Source organism: Mchenga conophoros, linkage group LG15 (assembly GCF_057382185.1).
Source record: "Mchenga conophoros isolate Kocher_MC1m ecotype Shallow Benthic linkage group LG15, M_conophoros_male_GT1.1, whole genome shotgun sequence".
Taxonomy (NCBI): Eukaryota; Metazoa; Chordata; class Actinopteri; order Cichliformes; family Cichlidae; genus Mchenga; species Mchenga conophoros.
In genome coordinates, this window is record NC_140540.1 from 39,181,251 (window position 1) to 39,204,189 (window position 22,939).

The 22,939-nt window shown below is 38.9% G+C and overlaps 2 protein-coding genes across 3 annotated transcripts; both read left to right on the forward strand.

Moving 5' to 3' along the window:
- The first annotated feature begins 9,368 nt into the window (after window positions 1–9,368).
- On the forward strand, window positions 9,369–16,278 carry LOC146558890 (syncytin-A-like). Of its 2 annotated transcripts, none has more exons than XM_085246274.1 (2): window positions 9,369–9,974; window positions 12,955–16,278. In XM_085246274.1, the coding sequence occupies exon 2, from the start codon at window positions 14,423–14,425 to the stop codon at window positions 15,383–15,385; it is 963 nt and encodes a 320-aa protein (XP_085102400.1). In that variant the 5' UTR covers window positions 9,369–9,974; window positions 12,955–14,422; the 3' UTR covers window positions 15,386–16,278. The 2 variants fall into 2 exon arrangements, with proteins under 2 accessions (XP_085102400.1, XP_085102401.1); XM_085246275.1 differs by having other exon boundaries at window positions 13,868–16,278.
- Window positions 16,279–19,622: 3,344 nt separating this feature from the next.
- LOC146558891 (uncharacterized) lies at window positions 19,623–22,939 on the forward strand. The gene is made up of 7 exons (XM_085247592.1): window positions 19,623–19,698; window positions 20,420–21,071; window positions 21,183–21,243; window positions 21,337–21,417; window positions 21,501–22,558; window positions 22,667–22,727; window positions 22,830–22,939. Exons 1-2 carry the CDS (start codon window positions 19,623–19,625, stop codon window positions 21,025–21,027), a joined length of 684 nt encoding a protein of 227 aa, XP_085103718.1. The 3' UTR covers window positions 21,028–21,071; window positions 21,183–21,243; window positions 21,337–21,417; window positions 21,501–22,558; window positions 22,667–22,727; window positions 22,830–22,939.

Consider the following 22,939-nt stretch of genomic DNA (forward strand, 5'->3'; position numbering starts at 1 on the left):
TTCTCTTTTTGCTTGTTTTTATTTTTCCAGCAGGTGATCAAACAGATTTTTAGTGTCTTCTCTCTCTGTGTCTCTCTTCTCCTATCTTTTTGCTTTCCATCTCCTTCTGTTGAGCATCTTCCCAACTTCTCTTTTCTTCATCTTTCTCTTTCCCATCCCCAGTCCTGTCCGTTCTGATTGTAATAATTTCAAAGTAAAGAAAAGAAAGAAATAATAAAGAGCTAATACACTTTGACAATCAAGTGGACCAGTGTGGCAAAAGCTGTAATGATCCATTTGGGAAAATAAATCTGTTGGACTGGTAAACTAATATACTATAGTAATACGGTATGAAAAATGGCAAACATGAGAATTCTGTGTGTTTTTCTTCTTATCTGCAGACTAACAGTCCACAGGTTTGGTGCTCAGACTCTGATTTGTTCCCTGGAGATGGAGGAGAGAGAGCACAGAGGACAGCAAGGTGGAGGAGTGAAGGAGAAGGTGGTGCAGCTCAGTGTCCAATCAGGAGTGAGCATCTCTATATATGTATATAGAATATATATATATTTCAAGTTTTTGTTGTTTTTTGTTTTTTAAAGCAAACACTAAAACTGTCACCCAGACCTCTGAAGATAAAGATAACTAATCATAAATAAAGGGAATATTATCATGATGAGGACACTATCAGAGGTAGTTCAGGGAACTGTTATACTTCAGATACCAGAAAAATCGTTTTTCTTTTCTTGTTTTTTTGGCTTAACTTCATGGTAGGCAAAATGAAGAAGAGTGCTAAGTAAGTAAAAGCTGCATGGCAAAACACACACCTTCACTGCAGATGCATGCACAGAAACCAGTATTTTTTGTATCTTAAATATTAAGTAGTGTGTGTACAGTAGTCAATATAATGGGATGTGTCCTAAAGCAGCGAAAGAAGAGTTCTTACAGCATTTTGCAATATTTAGGATTTTATTGAACACTTTTACCTTTCAACATTTGTAACATTAGTGAGTAATGAAGCATTGCAGAATAATCCTGTGTTTTTGATTATTTATTGTACACTACAAGTAAACAACAATAAGTTAAACATCTGTCACATCTGTCAGAAGCTTGGATACATTTACTCCTACAAGGATTTTACTCTTATGAAATGTAAAAAGAACACTGAAATTATATTTTACAGAACACGGAAATTATATTTTACAGTTTTTCACATAAACAGTTTTGCTTTGCTTACAGAAACTATAACTTTAATCTCAGCCAAACCGATTTACTCAGGAACAAATAAAATACTAAAAAAAAGCCAAACGATAACATTTTTAAGTTATCTAAGTGACCTATATATGTTTAACCTGAGTAGCGAAAGACTGCGGTGGGTTTGAAAACGATTTGCCAGGAGTCCGGTGTTCTCACAGCTCTAGTGAGCCTAGCCCCCGGCTCGCTATCGAGCTAGTGGGTAACAGACGTCTCCGAAAACGTCGGAGCGCTTTTGAAAATATGTGGTGTCTTGATAAACTGAGCAGATATTTGAGGTTTACACAGTTACAGTCTCGCCTGAAAATATGTGAAACGTTTATTTTGTGACCCATAAAGAATAATAAGAGTAATATTAAAACTAACTAGCTGCCGCCATTGTTGGAAACTGAGCTGGGCTGCTATGAATTCTGGGACACAGCTACTTCTTCTTCTTCGGGGTTTAACGGCAGCTGGCATCCTTGTACATGCAGTGCTGCCATCTTCTGTTTCAGTCCGTTATTACACTCTTAAATCCTACTACTTATTCCTGCGTCTTTTGGGATCTTACAAAGCTTCAAACGACGCGTCGACTTTTGATAGTCAATGTAATCGTGACTCTTCGAGGGGGGGGGAAGCCCAAGATGGCGCTCTGAGCAGTCACATATCGCTGAGCTCTGCGAACCTGGCCTTTTTTAAAATATATATTACACACAGTGAACAGAGACTTTATTTACGCCTACGCAATAGTCATCTTTTAAGTCTCATTTTGGTATCTATTTGTGAACCAAAATGAGTAAACCCGAGAAGAGAAAGACCGAATCTAAGAAGTTGCATGCTAACAGTGGCTCCGTTAGCAAGCTTGCTAATGTTAGCCAAGCTGCTCAGTCTTCTCTCGCTACTGAGATGCCCGCCGACACTAAAAATACTCTCATCGACTCCATGCACGACTATTTGGAGGCAGTTTCCGAACCGCTTCAGTATTCACGGATGGAAGAAGAGTTTCCCCCTCTCCCTATCACTCCATGTGCCTCTCCCGCTGGTAAGCTAAGAAAAGTTGCGGATACGGAGACATCTACGGTTCTCTCCCAGCTCTCATCACTTACCATGTTGATTAACTCGAGTTCAGACACTGGAAAAAATGGTGAGTGACAACTCCATAGCCATCTCCGAGATGAAAAAAGCTGTCCAAGAGAACACTGAAAATATCACAGCTGTTAAGGAGTCATTTGATGCTGTCTGTGCTGAGTTAAATGATATGAAGAGCAGAGTTGTCAGTGTTGAGGCACAGCTCGAAAAATATAAAGCAATCGCTGAAGCACAGGAAAAGCGCATCTCTCACCTGGAGAGCTATTCACGGCGTTGGAATCTGAAGCTCTACGGTCTGACCGAGAGGGACAAGCAGGACGTGCGGCAGGAGGTAATCAAAGTCTGTAGATCAGTCATACCGGAGATGCAAGATAAATTCCCCGACGTCGTTGACACCGTCCACCGCATCGGTCCCAAGAGGTCCAACAACAACCAACCCAGGGGAATCATCATTCAGTTTACATCCAGGATCTACCGCGATGCTGTCTGGCGCGCTGCTAAGAAGTCCACCTACCTGAAACGTAACAACCTAAAGCTGGCTGAGGATCTGTCCCCTGACGACCGCGCCCGAAGAAACAGACTCTGGCCGTCTGTGGAAGCTGCGCGCAAAGAAAACAAGCTGGCGTTCTTCGTAGGAGGTCGTGCGTTCGTGGAGGGAAAAGAGATTTTTCCAGCCCTATAATTTGATCCAAGGTATTTTGAGGTGAAAACTGAAGTATCTTAAGATTAACTTGGTTTCACTGCCGTTCTTTTTTTGTTTGTTTGTTTTTGTTGTTGGACTCATAAAACGATCAGAGTTAAACTGATGCAGTTTATTTGTTATAAGTTTATTGGTCTTCAGTTTGGCTGCAATATTTTTACTGAAAATGTTATGAGCAAGCTGGATAAGCTTCTTTTTATTTTTTTTTATTTTTATTCTTTTTTTGAATAATTAGTTATTTAAATGGAGCAAGAAATTTTCTATTAAGCTCCCTTTCAATGCTCATATGTGAAGCGTTTATTTATTTTATTTATTTATTTTTACCACATTGGTTTTATTGTTTTAGGCTATTGTATTCCTATTATTATTCAAGTTCACAATTTCCTTACTCAGGGGTTGCAGTTCTCATCTTATATAGGACTCTCTTAAGTGACCAGGTTCCCAATTCAACTGTTCTTCATTTACTTGGTCTAAGCTTTTTCTTATTTGTCACTTTTAATTTTTGTTACTATCATTATGTCTCTGTCTGTTATTTCTTTAAATGCAAGAGGTTTAAGAAACAATGTTAAACGTAAGGCTATTTTTTTTGTTTTGCAAGCAGTTCAATTCAGATTTCTGTTTTATACAAGAGTCTCACTCAACAGAACAAGAAAAAACATTTTGGAGATCGCAATGGGGAGATGATCTGTGGATGTCCCATGGTACAGAGCATGCTGCTGATGTCTGCATACTTAAAGGAAGATTTAATGGTAAAATCTTGAATTCTGACATAGATAAAGATGGTCATTACATTTTTCTAATAGTTGAGGCTGCACACTCTATCTATATTTTAGTCAATGTGTATGGTTTTAACTGTCAGAGGGAGAATAAACTATATTTTGATAGGTTGGAGGAGCGCCTACTGCGCTGGTTATCGAAATATCCCAATTCTTTTATTATTTTTGGTGGAGACTTTAATACAGTGTTTAACAGCTATTTGGACAGATGGCCTTCTAGAAGTTTAGACTCTAACTCATTCATAAGACTGTTTGCACAAAGATTCAACTTAGTCGATTCTTGGAGGGATTCTCATTCGTCTCAGATAGCTTATACATGGTGTAATAAGACTCAAACCAGACACTCACGTATCGATTTTTGGCTTATCTTATAAGATTTAGAAAAAGTTAAAACGGATATTTATCCTACACCACTCTCAGACCACAAAATGGTTAGCTTATCGATCCCGTTGTCATCCTCCCTAATCACTAAAACCTCTTACTGGAAGTTAAATAGTACCATTCTTGAGCATAAAGAAGTGATTTGTGAAGTTCAGAGATTCATTAAACTTTATTGGAGTAAAGCTCTCACAAATAATACATTTTGTAGTAACTGGGAACTTTTGAAATATGAAATTGGAAAATTCTTTAGAAAATATAGCAGTGATTTAGCAAAAAAAAAGAAGATCTGATGAGACGCAAGTGATACAAAAGATCATATGCCTTACTTCCAAACCAATAGACACCCTCAGTGAATCTGATAAGATAGAACTGGTTGACCTGCAGCACAGGTTAGATGAGCATAGCAAATAGCACATAGCAAAATATTGTTCAAACTTTTATTGCAAACTTTATTCTTCTAGTTATTGCCCTGAAGCTTGTCTGACTTTTTAAAATTCTTTAGACAGTCTGTCTGACATCTGCATTTGCTCATATTTGTTTAACAGCCCGGGTCTGCGCTCAGGTGTCGCACTTTGGATAAATAAGAGCCGCTAAGTCTGACGTGAAAGTCATTTCTCAGTAGTCAAGTACGCGAGTCCGTACAGCGCAATCGTTTGAAAGTGTACTTGATGACATTTCTGTTACAGAGTTTTTACTGCCACCCCCTCTTAATTTAAATATGAACAGAAATTACACAGATAATTAAAAAATGTATTTTAAGCACGTTGGGACCATTAGCTTACATGTTTTCAGTTTTCAGTTTTATTTGTCATATGCAAGTTAGCACAGGGTCAACATTGCAATGAAATGTGTTTGACGAGCAGCAGTCACTCAGCAGCATGATACAGTAGGAGAAAATATAAGAAAATAAAATAATAAGAAAAAATAAAAATAGTAAGGAGCAAAATATTAGAGAGACATGGTAAAAGAGAAAAGATGACTAAATATATATTTATCTATAAATATAAATATATGTACACTAGTGATTAAATAAGAAAATCTTGAAAAGAAATATGACGGGAGGGCAGATGGGATATTGCACAGGAATGAGCAGCAGAAAATTACAGTATTGCACTTTTAAATATAAATATCAATGACAATAACGTGGAGTGACCAGTGCAGATTAAACATTATATGTATTATGAAACAGATGGTTTGGTGACAGTGGTCCAGGTAAATGCTACATGGACACCTGATCAGAGGACAAGGGCTTAAAAGGTGTCTGTATGTTTCTATAATTGTACATATGGAGGACAGATAGCTGCATCGATGTGTTGCTCATCAATGACCAGCAATTAAGGGAGAGATACCAAATGACAGTTTGTACAAAGATGGCATTACATCCCAAGCCTCCACTGTCCCAGTAACAACAGATTACCATGGAGAATATGGTTTTCAGCTGAGATTTCAGAAGGGTGGTAAAGCAAAGATGAATACATAAATAAATAAATAAAAAATAAAAACAATAATGAAAATGTCATTCTGCCTAATTCAAAATTTCCTAAAACCATACTGGCTGATCAGTTACCGTACAGTGAGATACCGTTTTCTTACTCAAGTACATAAAGGTTGGCTAGATTATAAGAGCGAAAGGTGAACAGTGAAGCTGTTAGTATGTTACTTGAAATTATAAAAAATGGACTTTATAAAATAAATACCTAAAGGTTTTTCAGAAATTATTACATAGAATAACAAAGCCATACTTTTACATATACTGAAAACAAAAAAAGCTTTATCTTAAATGTACATAGTATCAGGGTAGGGGAGCTTGAAAGGAGCATGAAGGGTTTATATTCTCGATTTATTGGTCCTTTCCCAGCGGAAGCAAAGTTAAATCCTGTTACCATTCAGCTGGTTCTGCCTATTAAGGTGAAGATGGATAATATTTTTCATGTCTCCCAGGTGAGGCGAGTTTGTGCAGAAATAAGTTAAGTGTGTGTGTGTGTGTGTGTGTGACAGAGAGACAGACAGACAGAGAGAGAGAGAGAAATCACCAAGCACTAAAATTCAAATTTTGCACTGCAGACCTCACAGTGTCTGTCTGTCTGTGTGTGTGTCTGTGTTTGTGACAGACAGAGAGAGAGAGAGTGACACTTGCTGTGTATTTAAAAAACAAACGAAAGACAATGACAGACGCAGAAGGCGATTGGACTGTTTGTGGCAACAGACGACTCGTTGCTCTCCCCTTGTACAGTGCATCCTGAAGGCATGTGTGGACCAGGAGATGATGCAGTGCTCCAAAGGCCTGGTTCTGCTGTCCCTCTACACCTCTTACTTTTTCAGTTATTCCACTTTTGTCCCATCCTCTCCTGGCTTTTTCCCCATAACCCTAACCTAACCCCTAACCCTGACCTTCGGGGTCCGTGCTCCCAAATTTGATTTACCCTAACCCCTTGTTTTCCCTAGCCCTTCCGGACTCTTTGGTTGTGTTCCCCAGGGACACATAAGCCCTCACGCCACGTCAAGGCAGAGTCCATGTGAGGGTATGTTTTTTTTTTTTTTTTTTTTTGGGGGGGGTAGGATTTTGGAAAATTTAACTTTTTTTTTTTTCGTTTTCTCTCACAAATGTTTACAAAAATAACATATATTATTTTCATCTCAACAATGATTTTTTAACAGAACATGATGTCAAAAACAGAATTATCAGATATATTTACAAAGCGAACATTTCTTGTTTGATTACAAGAATTAAGTTTTCAAAGCAAACAAGGTAAAATTAACAATTTTGGAAACATGTTTACAACCGTAACATGGCATCACACTCGTGTAACATGGGAAAAAAATCAAAACTTAGTTAAAAAAAAAAGACAATAAGTTTTTCATCACATCATAACTTGAAAAAGCACTGGATTGGTGAATTCTGTAACACCAATTCTTTATTTGTCCAACTTTGACACCGAGTGCAGTCTTTTCTTGACAAATGCCTGGTAAGACCAGGCAGACAAGCCTGCAGCCTTGCAATCCCGCACATACTGTGCATATGCATTCTTTACCCTGACTGAAGGGTCCGTGTTCACAAAGCCTATCTCTATGTCTGACCAACGCCTGCTGACATTGGCAGGGATGAACACTGCGCTTGTGCTCACAACCTGAGGCTCTTCATCCTCCAGCAGGACGGGAAGTTCCACGTGATCAAGCTCCAGTTGCAGTGTTGGAGGCTTCTTCTTTGGATGCACTGGCTGGATCACCATACGATATTGGATGTCGTAGTACAGTTTGTACAGGGTGAATCCAAACGTACGCTGACATGGAGATGTAGACAGAATCTTACATTTCTGAAGGTCCGCTTGACTGACCTTTAGCTCGAGTAGCAGATCCTTGATTTTCTCAAAAGATACGAAATCCCGGTTCATCAGGAGGCCAACTGAACTCACCAGAACGAGAATTTTCTTCTGAGTTTCAGGATCGATCTGTTTTGGAAGCCTTTTCAGTACATCGACCAACCATGGCATGCCATGTTCCTTGTATCTGTCAAGATTCCGGGCATAGCAAAGCGAACGTCGCTCCATCTCCATTGAAATATCTCCAACCATGGCTGATGACTGTGCCTCCACCGAAGGCTGTTGGTCATCGTTGGTCAAGGTTTGATCACCCTCATTCCAAAACCAGGAAAGGATCCTTTGCTCTTAGACAATTGGCGACCAATCTCATTACTGAATAATGATTATAAGATATTGGCACAAATTCTGGCTAATAGAATGAAACCTGTATTAGATCAAGTTATTGATGAGAGTCAGTCTGGTTTCATGCAGAATCGTCATATCTCAAACAACATAAGATTAATTTTAGACATAATAGATTACCCAGAACTTGTACAGGATGATAGTCTTATTCTTTTTTTAGATTTCTACAAGGCGTTCGACTCCTTAGAGCATGAGTTTATTTTTACTGCTTTAAATAAATTTGGGTTTGGTCAGTCCTTCTGTAATGCCGTTCGGACACTGTATTCCAATAGTAACAGCTCCATAAAGCTTGCCACTGGTATTTCCCCAAGATTCTCTCTAAAGCGTGGAGTGAGGCAGGGTTGCCCCCTATCCGTATATTTATTCCTTCTTTCTGTGCAACTCCTTAATTCACACATTAAACTCAGTTCTTTAAAAGGCCTGGTCATTGCTAACAGAGAAATACTCATAAGTCAGCTGGCAGACGATACAGCTCTCTTCCTCAGAGACGCCTCGCAAGTTTCAGTGGCCATTAACAATATACAGCCATTCTCTAAAGCCTCCGGACTTTCACTCAACCTGCATAAATGTGAACTTTTACCAGTTAAAAGTTGTTTAGCAACTTCAATTCATGGAATACCTGTAAGAAACTCTGTAAGATACCTTGGAATTCAAATAATAAAAAATGAGCAATCCAGATGCTCCACAAACTTCATTCCTATTATAGATAAATCCCAAAAAATCTTTAATCATTGGCTACAGCGAGACCTGTCATTGAAGGGTAGAGTTCTGCTATCGAAGGCTGAAGGTATCTCCCGTCTAACCTATGCTGCCCAGTCACTACATGTTGATAATACAACCTGTAAGTCAATTAACAAATTATTATACAATTTTTTATGGAAAAATAAAACTCACTACTTGCGTAAATCAGTAGCTTTAAATTCATATGATAAAGGAGGTATAAATTTTATTGATTTCGGTGCTCTTAACAACACCTTTAAAATAAACTGGATTAAAAAGTATTTAAGAAATCCCACTTCTATCTGGAACTTTATCTCACATCATGTGTTCTCTCATTTAGGCGGCCTTAACTTCCTACTGCTCTGCAATTACAGTATTCCAAAAATACCACTGAAACTTTCTCACTTTCATCAACAAATTCTTTTGGCATGGGCGCTGATTTACAAACACAATTTCTCTCCACAAAACTGTTTTATTTGGAATAACTGCAATATTATTTATAAAAATAAAACTCTTTTTTTAAAATAACTGGTTTAATAATGGAATAATCTTGGTTAGTCAGTTATATAGAGAAGATGGACTCTTTTATAATTACTCTGAGTTCCTCAGGAGATGTACCGATAACGCCTAAAGAATTCTCAATAGTGTTCGATGCCATCCCATCTGGTCTGTCCATGTTACACAGATGCTCCCACAGTGCTCCACTACAGGTCACTCCCCCGGATGTGTTACATTCTTCTCTTGGCAATGTTTGCTCTTCCTCTCTGTTACAGGAAAAATGATTCTATGTTTCTTTACCTTCTTTTAAATGTACAAAGATGCCTTTTGTCTGCCCTTTGCCTATGGTTAGATTAGTTTAGAATTATCTTTTTAGACTTTCTCAGCAAAGACATACTGTTTTGGGACGTATTGTTTTAGATTGTTTTATCTCTCACAGCCTTCTCCCAGCTCTCTGCTGACGAGACTAGCGCCACATATGGAGTTGTTTATTTTATTTGTTTTGTATTTTCTTATCCTGTTCTCACTGTCTTTCCTATAAAAATTACCAAGCCACTGTGCATGGTGTGAGTTGTTCTTAGCAGCTCACCCGTGTACACGTTTGATAAAGAAAGTAACTTTGTCTCATTGTGTCTTTATTTCTCCTGGGTCTTTTACAGAGTTTTCCCCCAACATTTCTTGGTCCTTCGGAGCCGGAGCGCCTCCATCGTGTCCCATCTCCGTGACCAGTCCACGTTGCTCGTCTGTCGACAGCCCACATACTAGGTGTGTGGTCAAAGACCAAGGGCGTTAAATTCGAGTCTTGGCCAACGTTCTTAGAAAGCGACCCACGGTGGTGGGGCCCGATCGAGGTGGACCAGACCCGGCGACACTGACCAGGTAGATACAGACACACTGACACAATCTTGCGTAAAATCGCATTTTGAATTCAGGGAATTTAAAATAGCGGAAGTAGCTCGTCGACTGGTAGCTTTGGAAGCTCGTCGACTGGTAGCGTAGCTCGTCGACTGGTAGCTCTGGGAGCTCGTCGACTGGTAGCTTTGGAGCTCTGGGTAGCTCCCCCAGCTGGGTCTAGACTGGGTCTAGGGAGTAAGTAGCTCTGGGAGCTCCCCTTATTATAAGGGTTCCGGTCGCGCGCGTCAAAGCTGTGAATGTGAATGTGTGTGTGTGTATTGTTTTAATTAACGGAGCAAGCTGAATTTTCACGGTCCAATAAGAGACTGAGCCGCTCCTACTGTGTTTTTCTTTTACTGCTATTCACTGACGTGCTGGTGAGTTGAGAGAACGGTCGAGTTCCGTCTCGTAAAGTTCACACCGCTTTTGGAAATAGTCCGAAAGTAGAAGGGCGTGTGAGCAACCACTCTCGTCTCTAATACCAGCGAAGGTGATAGCAGCTGTATTGTGTATTACTTAAACAAAAAATAAGTAAATACATAAATAAGATGGGTAATCAAGCAAGTGAAATTAAAACTCACTCCTGCTGACGAGCAGTGGTGAGAAAAGAAAAGCCCAGACGCCGGACAAAAACAGTGTCTGTAAACTGAGAGATTTAAGAAAACAAAATATAAACAGTCAGAAGAACAGAATCCAACTGACAGTTTAGTAAAACCAGAAGACGAGACACTGTGCAGTTCCCACAATCCTTTTAGTAAACCATCACTCACTCCTGCAGCCGCATCTGCAGCAACACCCATATCAGGAAGAACATAATAATCCCTTATTAAGTGAAAACTAGAGATCAAAGTAGTTTGAAGTAGTTTAAAAGGGTTGAAAACAGACCCCACTGAGTAGATATAAATATAAAAAGTACGAAATAAAGATGAACAAAGGGAAAATTACAGTAGCAATTATCTTTAGAGTATTTGAAATTAATAATAGCAAGGATAACAACCTGTAAAGTGATATTAACAATGAAACACAGTTGGCATGATGACCATGCCCACAATGTATAAAATGAATATAAAGCAAATAATTCACACGAAAATATTTTAATAAAATAAATAAGGTATATTAAGGCTGTGTCATTGTTCAGCCAAGGACAGTGTGTGAAAAGGTAACTGTCTCCACCCTGGGAAAAGGATGATTCTGCAGGTCATCTGAAGCCCTTGATGGATACAAAATAAAATATAAATAATATATTATAATAGAACTGCCTGGTCCGCCATGCAACAGAGAGAACAAATGTGACCGCAGATTGGATGAATTCAAAATTATCTGTTTGCTGAATAAGATGATCCTAACTATCAAATTGGCTCAGTAGTAGTATAGTGGTACACACTGATAAAATATTATAATATGCTATTGCTGTCATATAAGACAAAGAGGATAATATTAACAATGACATAATATTAATATGAAGAGGCACCTTAGTCTGTTATGATGTGAGGTGAATAATTGTTAAGCAGTAGTCTGCATCAAGCTTAAGGTTTGCTGAAACTCAGTGTAATGACATGTGAGATGAAGACAATACGGAGAATAACTAAACTAATGAAGTGCATAGAGGCACTTGACCAGCTTGAAACCTATCATCCTAGAATGACACATTGCTGAGATATAGAGCACACCTATAATAACAACCAATAAGCAAAACCCTGTAGACAACAGCTAAAACTACAGGATTGAGAAGCTGAATTAAATATGTAGACACTGCTAAGCTGATGAGCATGTTCCACATTTTCTTTTCTTTTTATTTATTTGTTTCTTTTAGAGCAGAAGCTGCTGTAACACACCCAAAGAAAGACTCTAGGTCTGACCAACCGTCTCAGTCGTGGGCAAAAAGATGTCAGTCAATAAAATTCTAAAAGATAATTTATTGACAAAAACTATATCAAGAGATAAAAGATAAAACAGTCCAGTGTCCCACTTAAGAATTGTATAAAAACACACAGTCCCAAGGCCAGAGCCAGCTATGCCACACAGCCAAGTTGCACTCCACATGTTGCCTTTAACAGGGTTAGAAGTTGTCCTTGGAGACCCACCACCCTGCAAGCATATAGTCAGTGGTCACTCAAGCCTCTGCAACCCAGCTGCCTTTAGGCTGTGGCATATAATAGGCCCTGGACTGCACAGAGAGACAAAACGACACACTTAATATAAAATTCATAGGGCAAAACCCGTCCATCCCAAACATATCTGATTTCATCACATTACATACCTGCACAGAGAGACAAAACAACACAGCAGTGTTTGTAGTGTGGGCTATAAGAAGACCAGTGTATCAGTGCAATCAAGTACACCTGCCTCTAATTAGTCCAACCCCATTCCAGCCATTGGCTCACCAAAAATGTGACACACACAAAACCACTCCCAACCCAGTGCAACTTCACACAATAATATGGAGCTGAATTAACACAGGCACATTAGTCTACCATGTTACAAGCTGCATGCTATTAAAAGCCAACATATGCAGACTTCTGCCTTGTTCGGGTGGCAGCATCTTTCTTTTTTCTTTTGTGTCCTGACACGTTTATGTTTTTTGTTTTTGTTTGATTATTTTGTTGGTTTTGGAAACGAATTTAAACGAACTTGTGACAATACTTGAGAATCACAGTGACACATAGTGATAGGCATATGATTGAAAAATGCCTAGGTTTAGAGCTGTGAGCTATGCAAAGTTAAATATATATATACATATATATATTTGTATAAATGGGAAACAACCCTAACTTGAAAGTTTGAAATGTGTGAGATCCATGCATTGTTTGAAGAACTAGAAATTATCTAAAACTGCCTTAAGTGAAAATGTAGAGTTGCATCTATTCTCCCAAACAAAAAAACAAAAAACAAAAAAAGGGAGAAGCTTTCTGTAACTTAAAAATAAGGCTGACTGTTGACAACAGACTAAAACACTAATTCGCAGGTGGCTATCAGGAACAGAGAGGCGAGCAAAGTCACAAACACCAAGGCCGCAGACAGCCACGCAGAAACAGCAGATAACATAGAGACAACGCCTGCTAGAACCGTGGAGAGAAAGGTCACTTCACACGAGATTGTTGCGCATGTGAAATACACAAAGATAAACAAATAACCATTTATATAGACAGCCAGTATGTTTTCTCTGCTGTGCATCATTTTGCAAAAAATCTGGAAAACCAGAGGAATGATTACACCAACTGGCAAACCAGCATGCCAACCTCTTACAACGCCTACTGACTCTTTCATTACTACAGGCAACAATTTTGCTGACAGAGCAGCAAAATAGGCGCCACAACAGGCAAACATCACATTGATGGCAGTGAACACACATCAGATTCCACTGGATGTGTTGAAAAATGAACAAAAAGCAGCAAGCACAGCAGAGCAGGCAAAATGGCTAAAACACGGTGCAGTTCTGACAAACGACTTAATGATGTGTTATGGCAAGCCAGTGTTGCCAAAATTCCTCCACAAAATGGCGGCATTAGTGACTCATGGCTGTACGCATTTGTCAACGGGGGGACTGACCAGTATTGTCAACTCTCATTTCTACACTGTAAATTCTACACTGTAAATTTTGAAACCTCAGCAAAACAATTTGTCAGAACGTGCATGACGTGTCAAAAATATAATGCTCAGGGAAACCTGAGACCACACAATCCATATGGACTTTATTGAGCTAAATGAATGCCAAGGGTAAAAATACACCCTAGTGGTTATAGATGTATTCTCAAAGTGGCCAGAAATCTACCCAGTGAAAAAGGCAGATACAATTTCAGTAGCAAAATGTATGTCTAAGTTGTAGGAAAATAAAGAGATGATTGTAAATGACGAAGAATGTAATGATGTCTATCAAGTGTCTTGCAGACTAAAGCCCGGTGACTGGGTTCTGATCAAGGTGCTCCAAAGGAAAAACTGGAGCACACCCAGGTGGGAGGGGCCATACCAAGTCCTCCTCACTACACCGACCGCTTGCAAAATTGCGGGACGACCATCCTGGATCCATCAGAGTCACTGCAGGCGAGTCAGTGAAGCCATCTAAACACAGCTGACGGCAGGCTTGCCCGCTTGTTGTGATCTCGCCCGGTGGAGGGGTCAGCTTTCCTGGCCGGGGGGTCTACTCGCGACAGGAGGGTGTGTTCCGTCGTCATGAGGTGGTGGCTCTTATCAACTGCAGCAGCCCTGACCATGGCCGGGCTCCTCACCTTTGCTTCCATGAGGGACAACAAGTCACGTTATATGGAGAAAAGGCAGACACTGTATGACAAAGGAAAGTACACCAAGTTTCCCCATGGCTATGCCACTAATTTCTGGTGGCAGTTTATGAACACTACAGCTTACTTGAATAATAAAACTGACTGCTATGCAAATACATATACACTTTCTGCCCACCAAGGAACGAGAGGAAGTGTATGGACTGTTCACTCAACGAAACCTGTGCCAGTAACGCGACACTGATGAGCCTCAACTGTCGCTCCGACTACAGCTACCGAATGCCACTACAAACAAAGACTCAGTACCAGACAGGATGTGCACGGACGGCACCCAGCAGCAGAGGAACCAGAGTTTTGGCTGACTGGTACTTCCTATGTGGCAACAAGGCTTATCTGTCACTCCCTGAAGGTTGGGGAGGTCTGTGCGCCCTGGTGGAATTATCAGATCACGTTTTCTTCATGCAAAGTGTTGCACATCACCCAAGCAGCCGGCAGAGACGTGAAGTGGACATCGCCTCCCCCAATTCTTTCGGCATTACCGTGGACACTGGAGTGCCGGGAGAGTTTCGCATCTGGGGAGGAGGAGTGAAATTCTTACAGAGCTTGATCCCCGGCATTGGAGTTGCCGAGGTGCGGGATCACGTGGAGATCAACCGATATGCTCTGCTACGACACATCAACTTGACTAAGACCCTGGGAACTACCTTAGCAGGAGAACAGCAGGCCATCAGAACGATGGTGCTGCAGAACAGACTGACACTAGACCTGCTAACAGCATCACAAGGAGGAGTTTGCAAGCTCATAGGTGAGACATGTTGCACTTTTATCCCTGATGGATACGAAACTGGAGGAGACATTTATGAAGCTTTGCAGAATTTGACCGCTCTGCAAAAATATGTCACTGAACACACACCTGGAGCAGCTACAGCACAAGGCTGGCTGGACTGGCTGTTCAGCGGTTCATGGCTGGCTGCTGTAGCAAAGCCATTTTTCCTTCTAGGTCTCATCATGATAGCACTGCTCATATTAGTGTTGTGTGTGTTGCCATGCCTAAGAGTAATGATTTCAAAGATGATAACAACTACAATGACTGCTTATGTTGCCGTGCCTCAAGAAGAACAACATCCCGTTGCAATTCTGTTAGAGGAGAACTTGTACTAGCTGCTAATAAATGACGTGGTGATTAAAAATGACTTGTCAAGTGATCATGCACTGATTAAAACATTAGTAGTTTATGCAGGTTTTCATGCTTTTATTTTTTTTTGAAGTCTTGACTTTTAAACATAAAGTTTTTCATTTTTATAACGTTTTCATACTTTTATTTTTTGTAAGTTTTCATTTTAAATATAAGGTTTTCATCCTTGTATTTTTTGAAGTTTTCATTTTACATATTAGGTTTTCATCATTTTTTTTTAATACAAAGTTTTCATTTTAGTTTTCATCCTTTTATTTTTTGTAGTTTTAGTTTTATTATTTTTTCTTGTTTATTCCACTTGTTATTTCATTTACTCTGATTTTCATTTACTATGTTTTTCTTTTTATTATTTTCTTTTGTTTTATTCTTTAGACCAAATGACTGCCATTTCTGCTATGCTGACATTTTGAAAATTTTGGAAATTAAAAATGGCCTAAGATACTTAATAAATAATTTTCATAGACAATTGTTGTATACATTTAAAATAAGTTAAACAGGAGGGAATGTTACAGGAAAAATGATTCTATGTTTCTTTACCTTCTTTTAAATGTACAAAGATGCCTTTTGTCTGCCCTTTGCCTATGGTTAGATTAGTTTAGAATTATCTTTTTAGACTTTCTCAGCAAAGACATACTGTTTTGGGACGTATTGTTTTAGATTGTTTTATCTCTCACAGCCTTCTCCCAGCTCTCTGCTGACGAGACTAGCGCCACATATGGAGTTGTTTATTTTATTTGTTTTGTATTTTCTTATCCTGTTCTCACTGTCTTTCCTATAAAAATTACCAAGCCACTGTGCATGGTGTGAGTTGTTCTTAGCAGCTCACCCGTGTACACGTTTGATAAAGAAAGTAACTTTGTCTCATTGTGTCTTTATTTCTCCTGGGTCTTTTACAGAGTTTTCCCCCAACACTCTCATAAGTCTATAAATACCAAAATAAGATCTCTCTTTCAGGATGCAATGGTCTCTGTTCCATCAGCCATATTTTATTGGGCCAATTTTGTAACAGATATTGAATGGAAAAAAGTTTGGACTTGACCACAAAGGTTTTTCTTAACAAACAAAATTAAAGAGATTTCCTTTAAGTTGATTCATAAGTTTTACCCTACCAAACAATATTTGTCCAAATTTATGGCTGAAATAAATGTACATTGTACCTTCTGTCAAGAGCAACCTGAAACAGTTTCTCATCTGTTTTGGTCATGTAAATTTACGTGTAAATTCTGGAAGGATTTCCACAAGTTTATTACTGACTTTGTTCTCCCTAATCTTCAACTATACTATAAGGATGTTATCTTTGGCTATTATAATTTTAAAGACAAGGACAATGATGCTTTCTTCTTTATAAATTAGGTTTTATTTTTGGCAAAATTTCATATACACAAAAGCAAAGTCCTCGGCAGAAAGCCTGAACTTCTTGGATTAAAAATGGAACTTGCACAATATATAAGGACAATCTCCTCATCAAAAAACACTAAGGCTCTCAAGACTGTTAACATCTATAACCGATTGAAACTGCTAACTTGATTTTGGCTCTTGCAAACTTTTGTTTATTTATGTTCCCCTTAATTTATTTTATTTTTTGTACTCACTTTTGTCTCACTGTCCTTGTCACTCTTTCTGTTCCTCATTGTACTACCACAATGTCATCTTTTATGTGATCCCTGTTTTACTTGACTGTATGTTTAAAATGTGATAAATAAAGTTAAAAAAAATAAAATAACAAATCGTGAGTCTTCAACTAATCGTGGCAGCTCTAATTACAGATATCATCTTTCACTTGTGTATTTTAATGTGTTTCAGAACAATATTTCTGTTGTGCAGACTTACGGTTGGTAAACAGCAAATATCCAAGTCATTCAAAATAACATCTGTCATGTAGCTCCTGACTCCCTAAGAGTCAAAAGCTTTACAGTATTTTTTGAAGACATACAAAGGTTTATTTTCAAACTAATAACTGAGTTACAGGGTCAAAAATAAAAAATTAACAGTCAGTACTTTTGTTGTTCTTTTTGACAAATTCCTGTTAAATGTATTGGACCCTCTGTTTTTAGGTTTTATTTTTTTCATCTTGACTTCCTTGGAAATGCTAGCAAGAAGTCAGTTCAACAGATGTAACTTATAGTGAGATTGGAGGCGGTGCAGTATTAATATCAGAATCCCTTAGTTTTGATTATTAATCCTCTGGCTGACCCCATATTGCATTTTTTCATCTTAAAATGATGCACAGTCTTTATGTGAAATGCACTGTCTTCTTGATATTTATCAACCCATCAGTTTGTATTTCTGTGTGTTAATAAAGTTCCAACTTTTGTATTGTAACATTTTTGTCTTTTTCTTTCTTTAGTTTTTCAGACAACTCAAACTTTTAAACACTTGTAATGAGCCGAGTGTGTGTGTGTGTGTGTGTGTGTGTGTAAGAAGTACCACTTTTAACAACTTCATTAATATTGTTTTGTATCATAGTAATAAAGGTTAGTTTTAACGTCTGTATCCCCTCCTTATTTAATCTGAGATGTTCTTTTCTAAAAACCTCAGGATTGTGCAAGTACTTGTTGAGTTTAGAAGGTAAGTGAAACACTAAACAGAAAAGAAAAGAGACAGAGATGTGTGTTTTCTGTTAATACCATAATTGCAGTCATCTTAAACAAACACATGACATTTCTTTGGCACGATTGCTTTTTCACTGATTTGAAACTTTAATGTGTGGTACAACAATTCTTCTAGTTAAATAGAAAAAAAATGGGCTGTCTGTGTAAAAAGCATAAATGGCTGTTTGTCTTGGTGTATTGGTCTTTTGCCAGCATGGCAAACTAGATCAATCTGCTGGGACATCTGATTTGAGGACAATCACTTGCTTTTCCAAAGGACACTGACAACCAGACATTAGATGCCACAGCCCTGGCCCACGGTATCCCCCCCCCTCTCCCCCCCCATGCATGCGGTGGGCCTTCTGTAGTAAGAGAGCAGCTTAATGAAGGTGACAAGGTGAAAACAGGAGGACTGATGTGCCGGTGCTGTGAGGGCATGTATAACACCACCTACCCAAGTGATGAATATAAGGAGGCTTTGAAGAATCTACAATAATTGTGTGTTGTTTGTACATGTGTGATGTTTTCAGGGTTTTTTAAATAAAAATCAGCTTTCTTTTTAATTGCTATTAACTGACAGTCAGATAACCAGCTTTTAAAAACATATTCATAAACACTTTGCAGTCAACAAAATTTGCACAGAGGTTATAGATGAAATAAAAGTATCACGTGTGTTCTAGGTGTGTTTATAACTCTGTTATTGTACATATTCTGTGTTATACATCATAATCATTCCAGTCTTTTTTTTTTTTTTACTGTTTTAATCTTTATAAAACTGTTATTTATTTATTTATTTTTGTGATTTCTGCTGCCCTATTGGTCTGGTCTCTCTTGAAAATCTGAGAATGTGATATTCATAATAAAAGGATTTAAGTTTACTGCCAAAAAATGATTGCACTTCATAACAGAAATGTGCTAACTGGCTTGAAATAGATTGAAACTGTTATGAGATTGCTTCAGGGAGCAGACATGACACCGTCTTTTAGGTTTCGCCATCACTTTGTATTATGCGCACAACACCACCCTCCTCTGGCTTCCACATGAACTGCACCTTAAACATCAACTGTTTACAAATGTCATGACACAAACAAACGTTTCAATACCGTAAATCACTTTTTGGACTGCGATCACTTTTTGGCACAACATCGGCTCTGATAACATTTAAAGCGCATTGAAAAACTATTCTTTAATGCTAAAAATCCATTATCAGTTGTAATTATTTATTTATTAATTTAAATTTCAGATATCGATCTTCATTTTTGTAAACTGGTGAATTAATGATTTTTTAAAGAATTAAAACGACAAAGTTTGGCAATATATTTTTTAAAAAGGATGAATAAAACAGTAAAATAAAATGAGAAATATATATATTTTTTAAAATCTATGATAATTAGACGAACTTTATTTTAAATAAATAAAATTGATTTTCGGTGACCCTGGGTGTCATGGTGATGATGACGTGTTTGAGTGCAGGTATAAAAGCAGGAGGAAAAAGTGGAATTCGGGTTTCACGTTTGAGCGCAAACAGGAGCTTTTTCCCACTAGTGCTGTGAAAACTCGGATTTTTCAAGCTACAGCTAACGTTTGAAAATCTTCAAGAAGGATTTGCAAAATGACTTCTTCAGACTTGAGTCGCGAGATGCACCTGCTCTCCCTTTTCATTGAGGAGGTGTTAGATCAACGCTATGGTGAGTACAGCAGGCTAATATGTCAGAGTGCTAGCAAACAAATACAACTTAGATTTTTGTCTTTTATTGTTTGGAAGTAGGACTTCATGAGTGTTAACATTTAGGATGAGATGTTTCATACTTGAGTAACATCAATTTTAACATGTGCCAGTACGCTATAAAGATGGCGCCATGTTTTTTTTTAAATTGCTAACGACTTAAGGCGTTGGAGGACGCTGACGTCAGCGCGCGGCCGTTTTTGCATGTAGAGGGTTTGAGTTGACATGTTTGGGCCGCTGGCGCTGAGTTATACGTGAACGTTTCATAGATTGTGAATGTGTAAAGCTGGAGAAGCTGGAGTTTTAAAAGTTCACAGAGTCGCAGGATGAGTTTGAGATTGAAACAGTGTGTGCCTGCAATAAGGAGGTGGGAGGTTTCTCACCTAAATGTAGCTGCTTTATCCTCAAAATATCGATGCTCAACTAATATGAAGATATTACTCCTTAATGTGAATGCGTATTAAAACCTCAGTGAAAATCCACGCAGCCTTACACCACATGAAAACTTTTACCAGGTGAAAAATGTGAAGGCTTTCATAAACAATGAGTTCTGCTGGGAGCTTCTTACTGTTTGTGTGTGGAAGAGCTTATGATGATGTAAAGCCATGTCTGGACAATTTAAATTCAGGCTTTAATTTGTGTGATCACATGATTAACGTAGACGCACGCTTTGCTTTCTCTAGCTGATCTGGTGAGTCCAGTCACTGCACCTCAGATGGTCGTCACTAACTTGAGGAACCGTGAACTGAGCAGGAGGCATCTGAACTCCATGTCTCACCTGGTCCTCACTCTTTACCATAGCCTGGTGACTGGGTCCAAGGACTTTCCTTGCATACCTTTTAAAGGATGGTTCCACCGGGACCTGGTGACGACACCATTTGTCAATGTGAGGCAGAGCCAGAGAGAGAACACCACTCCTTCTCCTCCTACGGACTCACCAGCTGGCATGATGCTGCCGCCTGCGGGCTCCAGCTCTCATCCACGCTTCCTGACTCCAGTTCTTCCAGAGAAAGCAGATCTTGCTGTGCTGAAGGCAGATCGGAGGAACTGTGTCCGCACCCTGACTGTCGACGGCCTCCCCGTCACCAGAGTCATCTCCACTGTTTACCAAACAGAGGACACTGAGATGAAGAACCGCTGGAGAGTAACAGACTACAGCGCGGACGGCAGAGTTCTCACTTCGGTGCTCTGCCGTTTTCTAAATATGTCGGCAAAGCGTGCTAAGAGGAAGGCGGAGGAAGAGAGCAGCATCCGGAGCCCGACTCAAGCAAGGAAGCGCTTGAGATTATAATATACAGTGAAGCATGTCGAACGTCAGCAAGCCTGAACAAAGTGGTAAGTAGTAAACAGTGCTTAAGGTTGTTTCTAAAAGGATGTCCTAAAATATTTGAAAATCGTCGAGGTTTTAACTTTTATTCTTTCTTTTCTGCCTCTTGTTTCTAAAAGTCAGGCAAAAGAGTCACGCTGCAAAGAAACACCACACAGAAGATTTTCCCTCAGTAAAATGGTGAATATATTCATCTTGTTATGACGTTTGCTCACAATAACCAGGAGTGTTTCTGAAGTGATTCACTCTCATTTGGTGTTATTTGATCCAAAGACAACTGAGGGTCTTCAGAGCAGCGTGAACGGGCGTCATCTGAGAGCAAGACAGTCCTGGCGCCTTTGTGGTTCCCTCCAGGTACTCCAGCTTCATCCCACAGTCCAGAGAGATGCAGTTAGGTTGAATGTGAGTGTGAATGGTTGTCTGTTTCTCTGTGTTAGACTGACCTGTCCAGGTTATACCCCCGCCTCTGGCCCCATAACAGCTGGGATGGCTCCAATGGTTAAGCAGAAGAAATGGATGGAAGGATGATCCAAAGAGAAACATTGAAGGCCCTCTCACAAAAAAAGATAAGAACTCATTTTACACATTGTTGAAACATCCTGAAAGTTATTTGTTGTGTTTAGAATCTGGTTGAACTGTCATTAGAGTTTGTTTCGACTTGTTGTTCATTTCTTATTCGGTTCAGCTGTGTTTCTATGTGTCCTTAGTTCCCATAATCAGCCTCCTGTGTGTAAATATTGTGTCAGTCTCCCTTTGTCCCTTGTCAGAGTGTTAGTCTCCGTCCCCTCGTGTTTCCTTGCCTCAGTAGTTCTGTTTCCTACAGTTTTCCCCCAGTATAGGTTTTGGTTAGACTTTTTCAGTTCCCTTTGTCAGTCTTTGTATTTGGTATTTCCTCATCAGTCTCATCACTTTCCTCTCCAGAGAGAAAACAATAAAAAGACCTGAAGAGACGTCTATGCAAACGCTCTCATTGTGAAAGATAAGTATACATCCAACTAATCTGTGACTCTGTCACAGCTCTGATCAGCAATTCTTTCAGGTTTGTCTGTTTTGATGATGTTATTAATTGTTATTATCCTTTATCCAGTTAACTTTCAGAGAGGAGCGGAGGGAGGAGCGAAGCCAGCGTGCTCTGTAAACTGTCATTAAAAAAAAGATAAGTATATATTGATTTTATATTATTATGACAGCTCCTCCTCAGTGAACACTTCCTCTAGTTGCTGAAATCATTTACTAATTTTTTTCTTCCCATTTGTCTTTTGTTTTTCAGAGAAAACAGAGGAGCCAAGGTGACATTAAGACCTAAGACAGGACGGATTGAACCCTTTCTCGTAAAAAGATAAGTATTCACTCTGCTTTTAATCAGAATATTGATAAATATCTAAAATTCTGCTCACCTGGTTGATAAAGTTACTAAAATGATTCCCTCTTTTCTGTCATTTGTCCTTTAGAGAGAAGATGAGGAGAGTGAACGTCAGCAAGAATGAACAAAGTGGTAAGTAGTAAATAGTGTTTAAGGTTGTTTCTAAAACATCCCAAACATTAAAAAACTTGTTGAGGTTTTAACTTTTATTCTTTCTTTTCTGCCTCTTGTTTCTAAAAGTCAGGAAAAAGAGCCAAGATGAGAAGAAACTCCACACAGAAGATTTTCCCTCAGTAAAATGGTAAATACATTCATCATGTTATGACGTTTGCTCACAATAACCAGGAGTGTTTCTGAAGTGATTCACTCTCATTTGGTGTTATTTGGTGTTTGTCTTTGAAAGGAGAGGAGCAGTAACGACACTGGGAGACAAACAACAGGATGATCCAAAGAGAAACATCAAAGGCCCTCTCACCAGCTTTCATTTATTAAATTTGTCTTTACTGAACGATT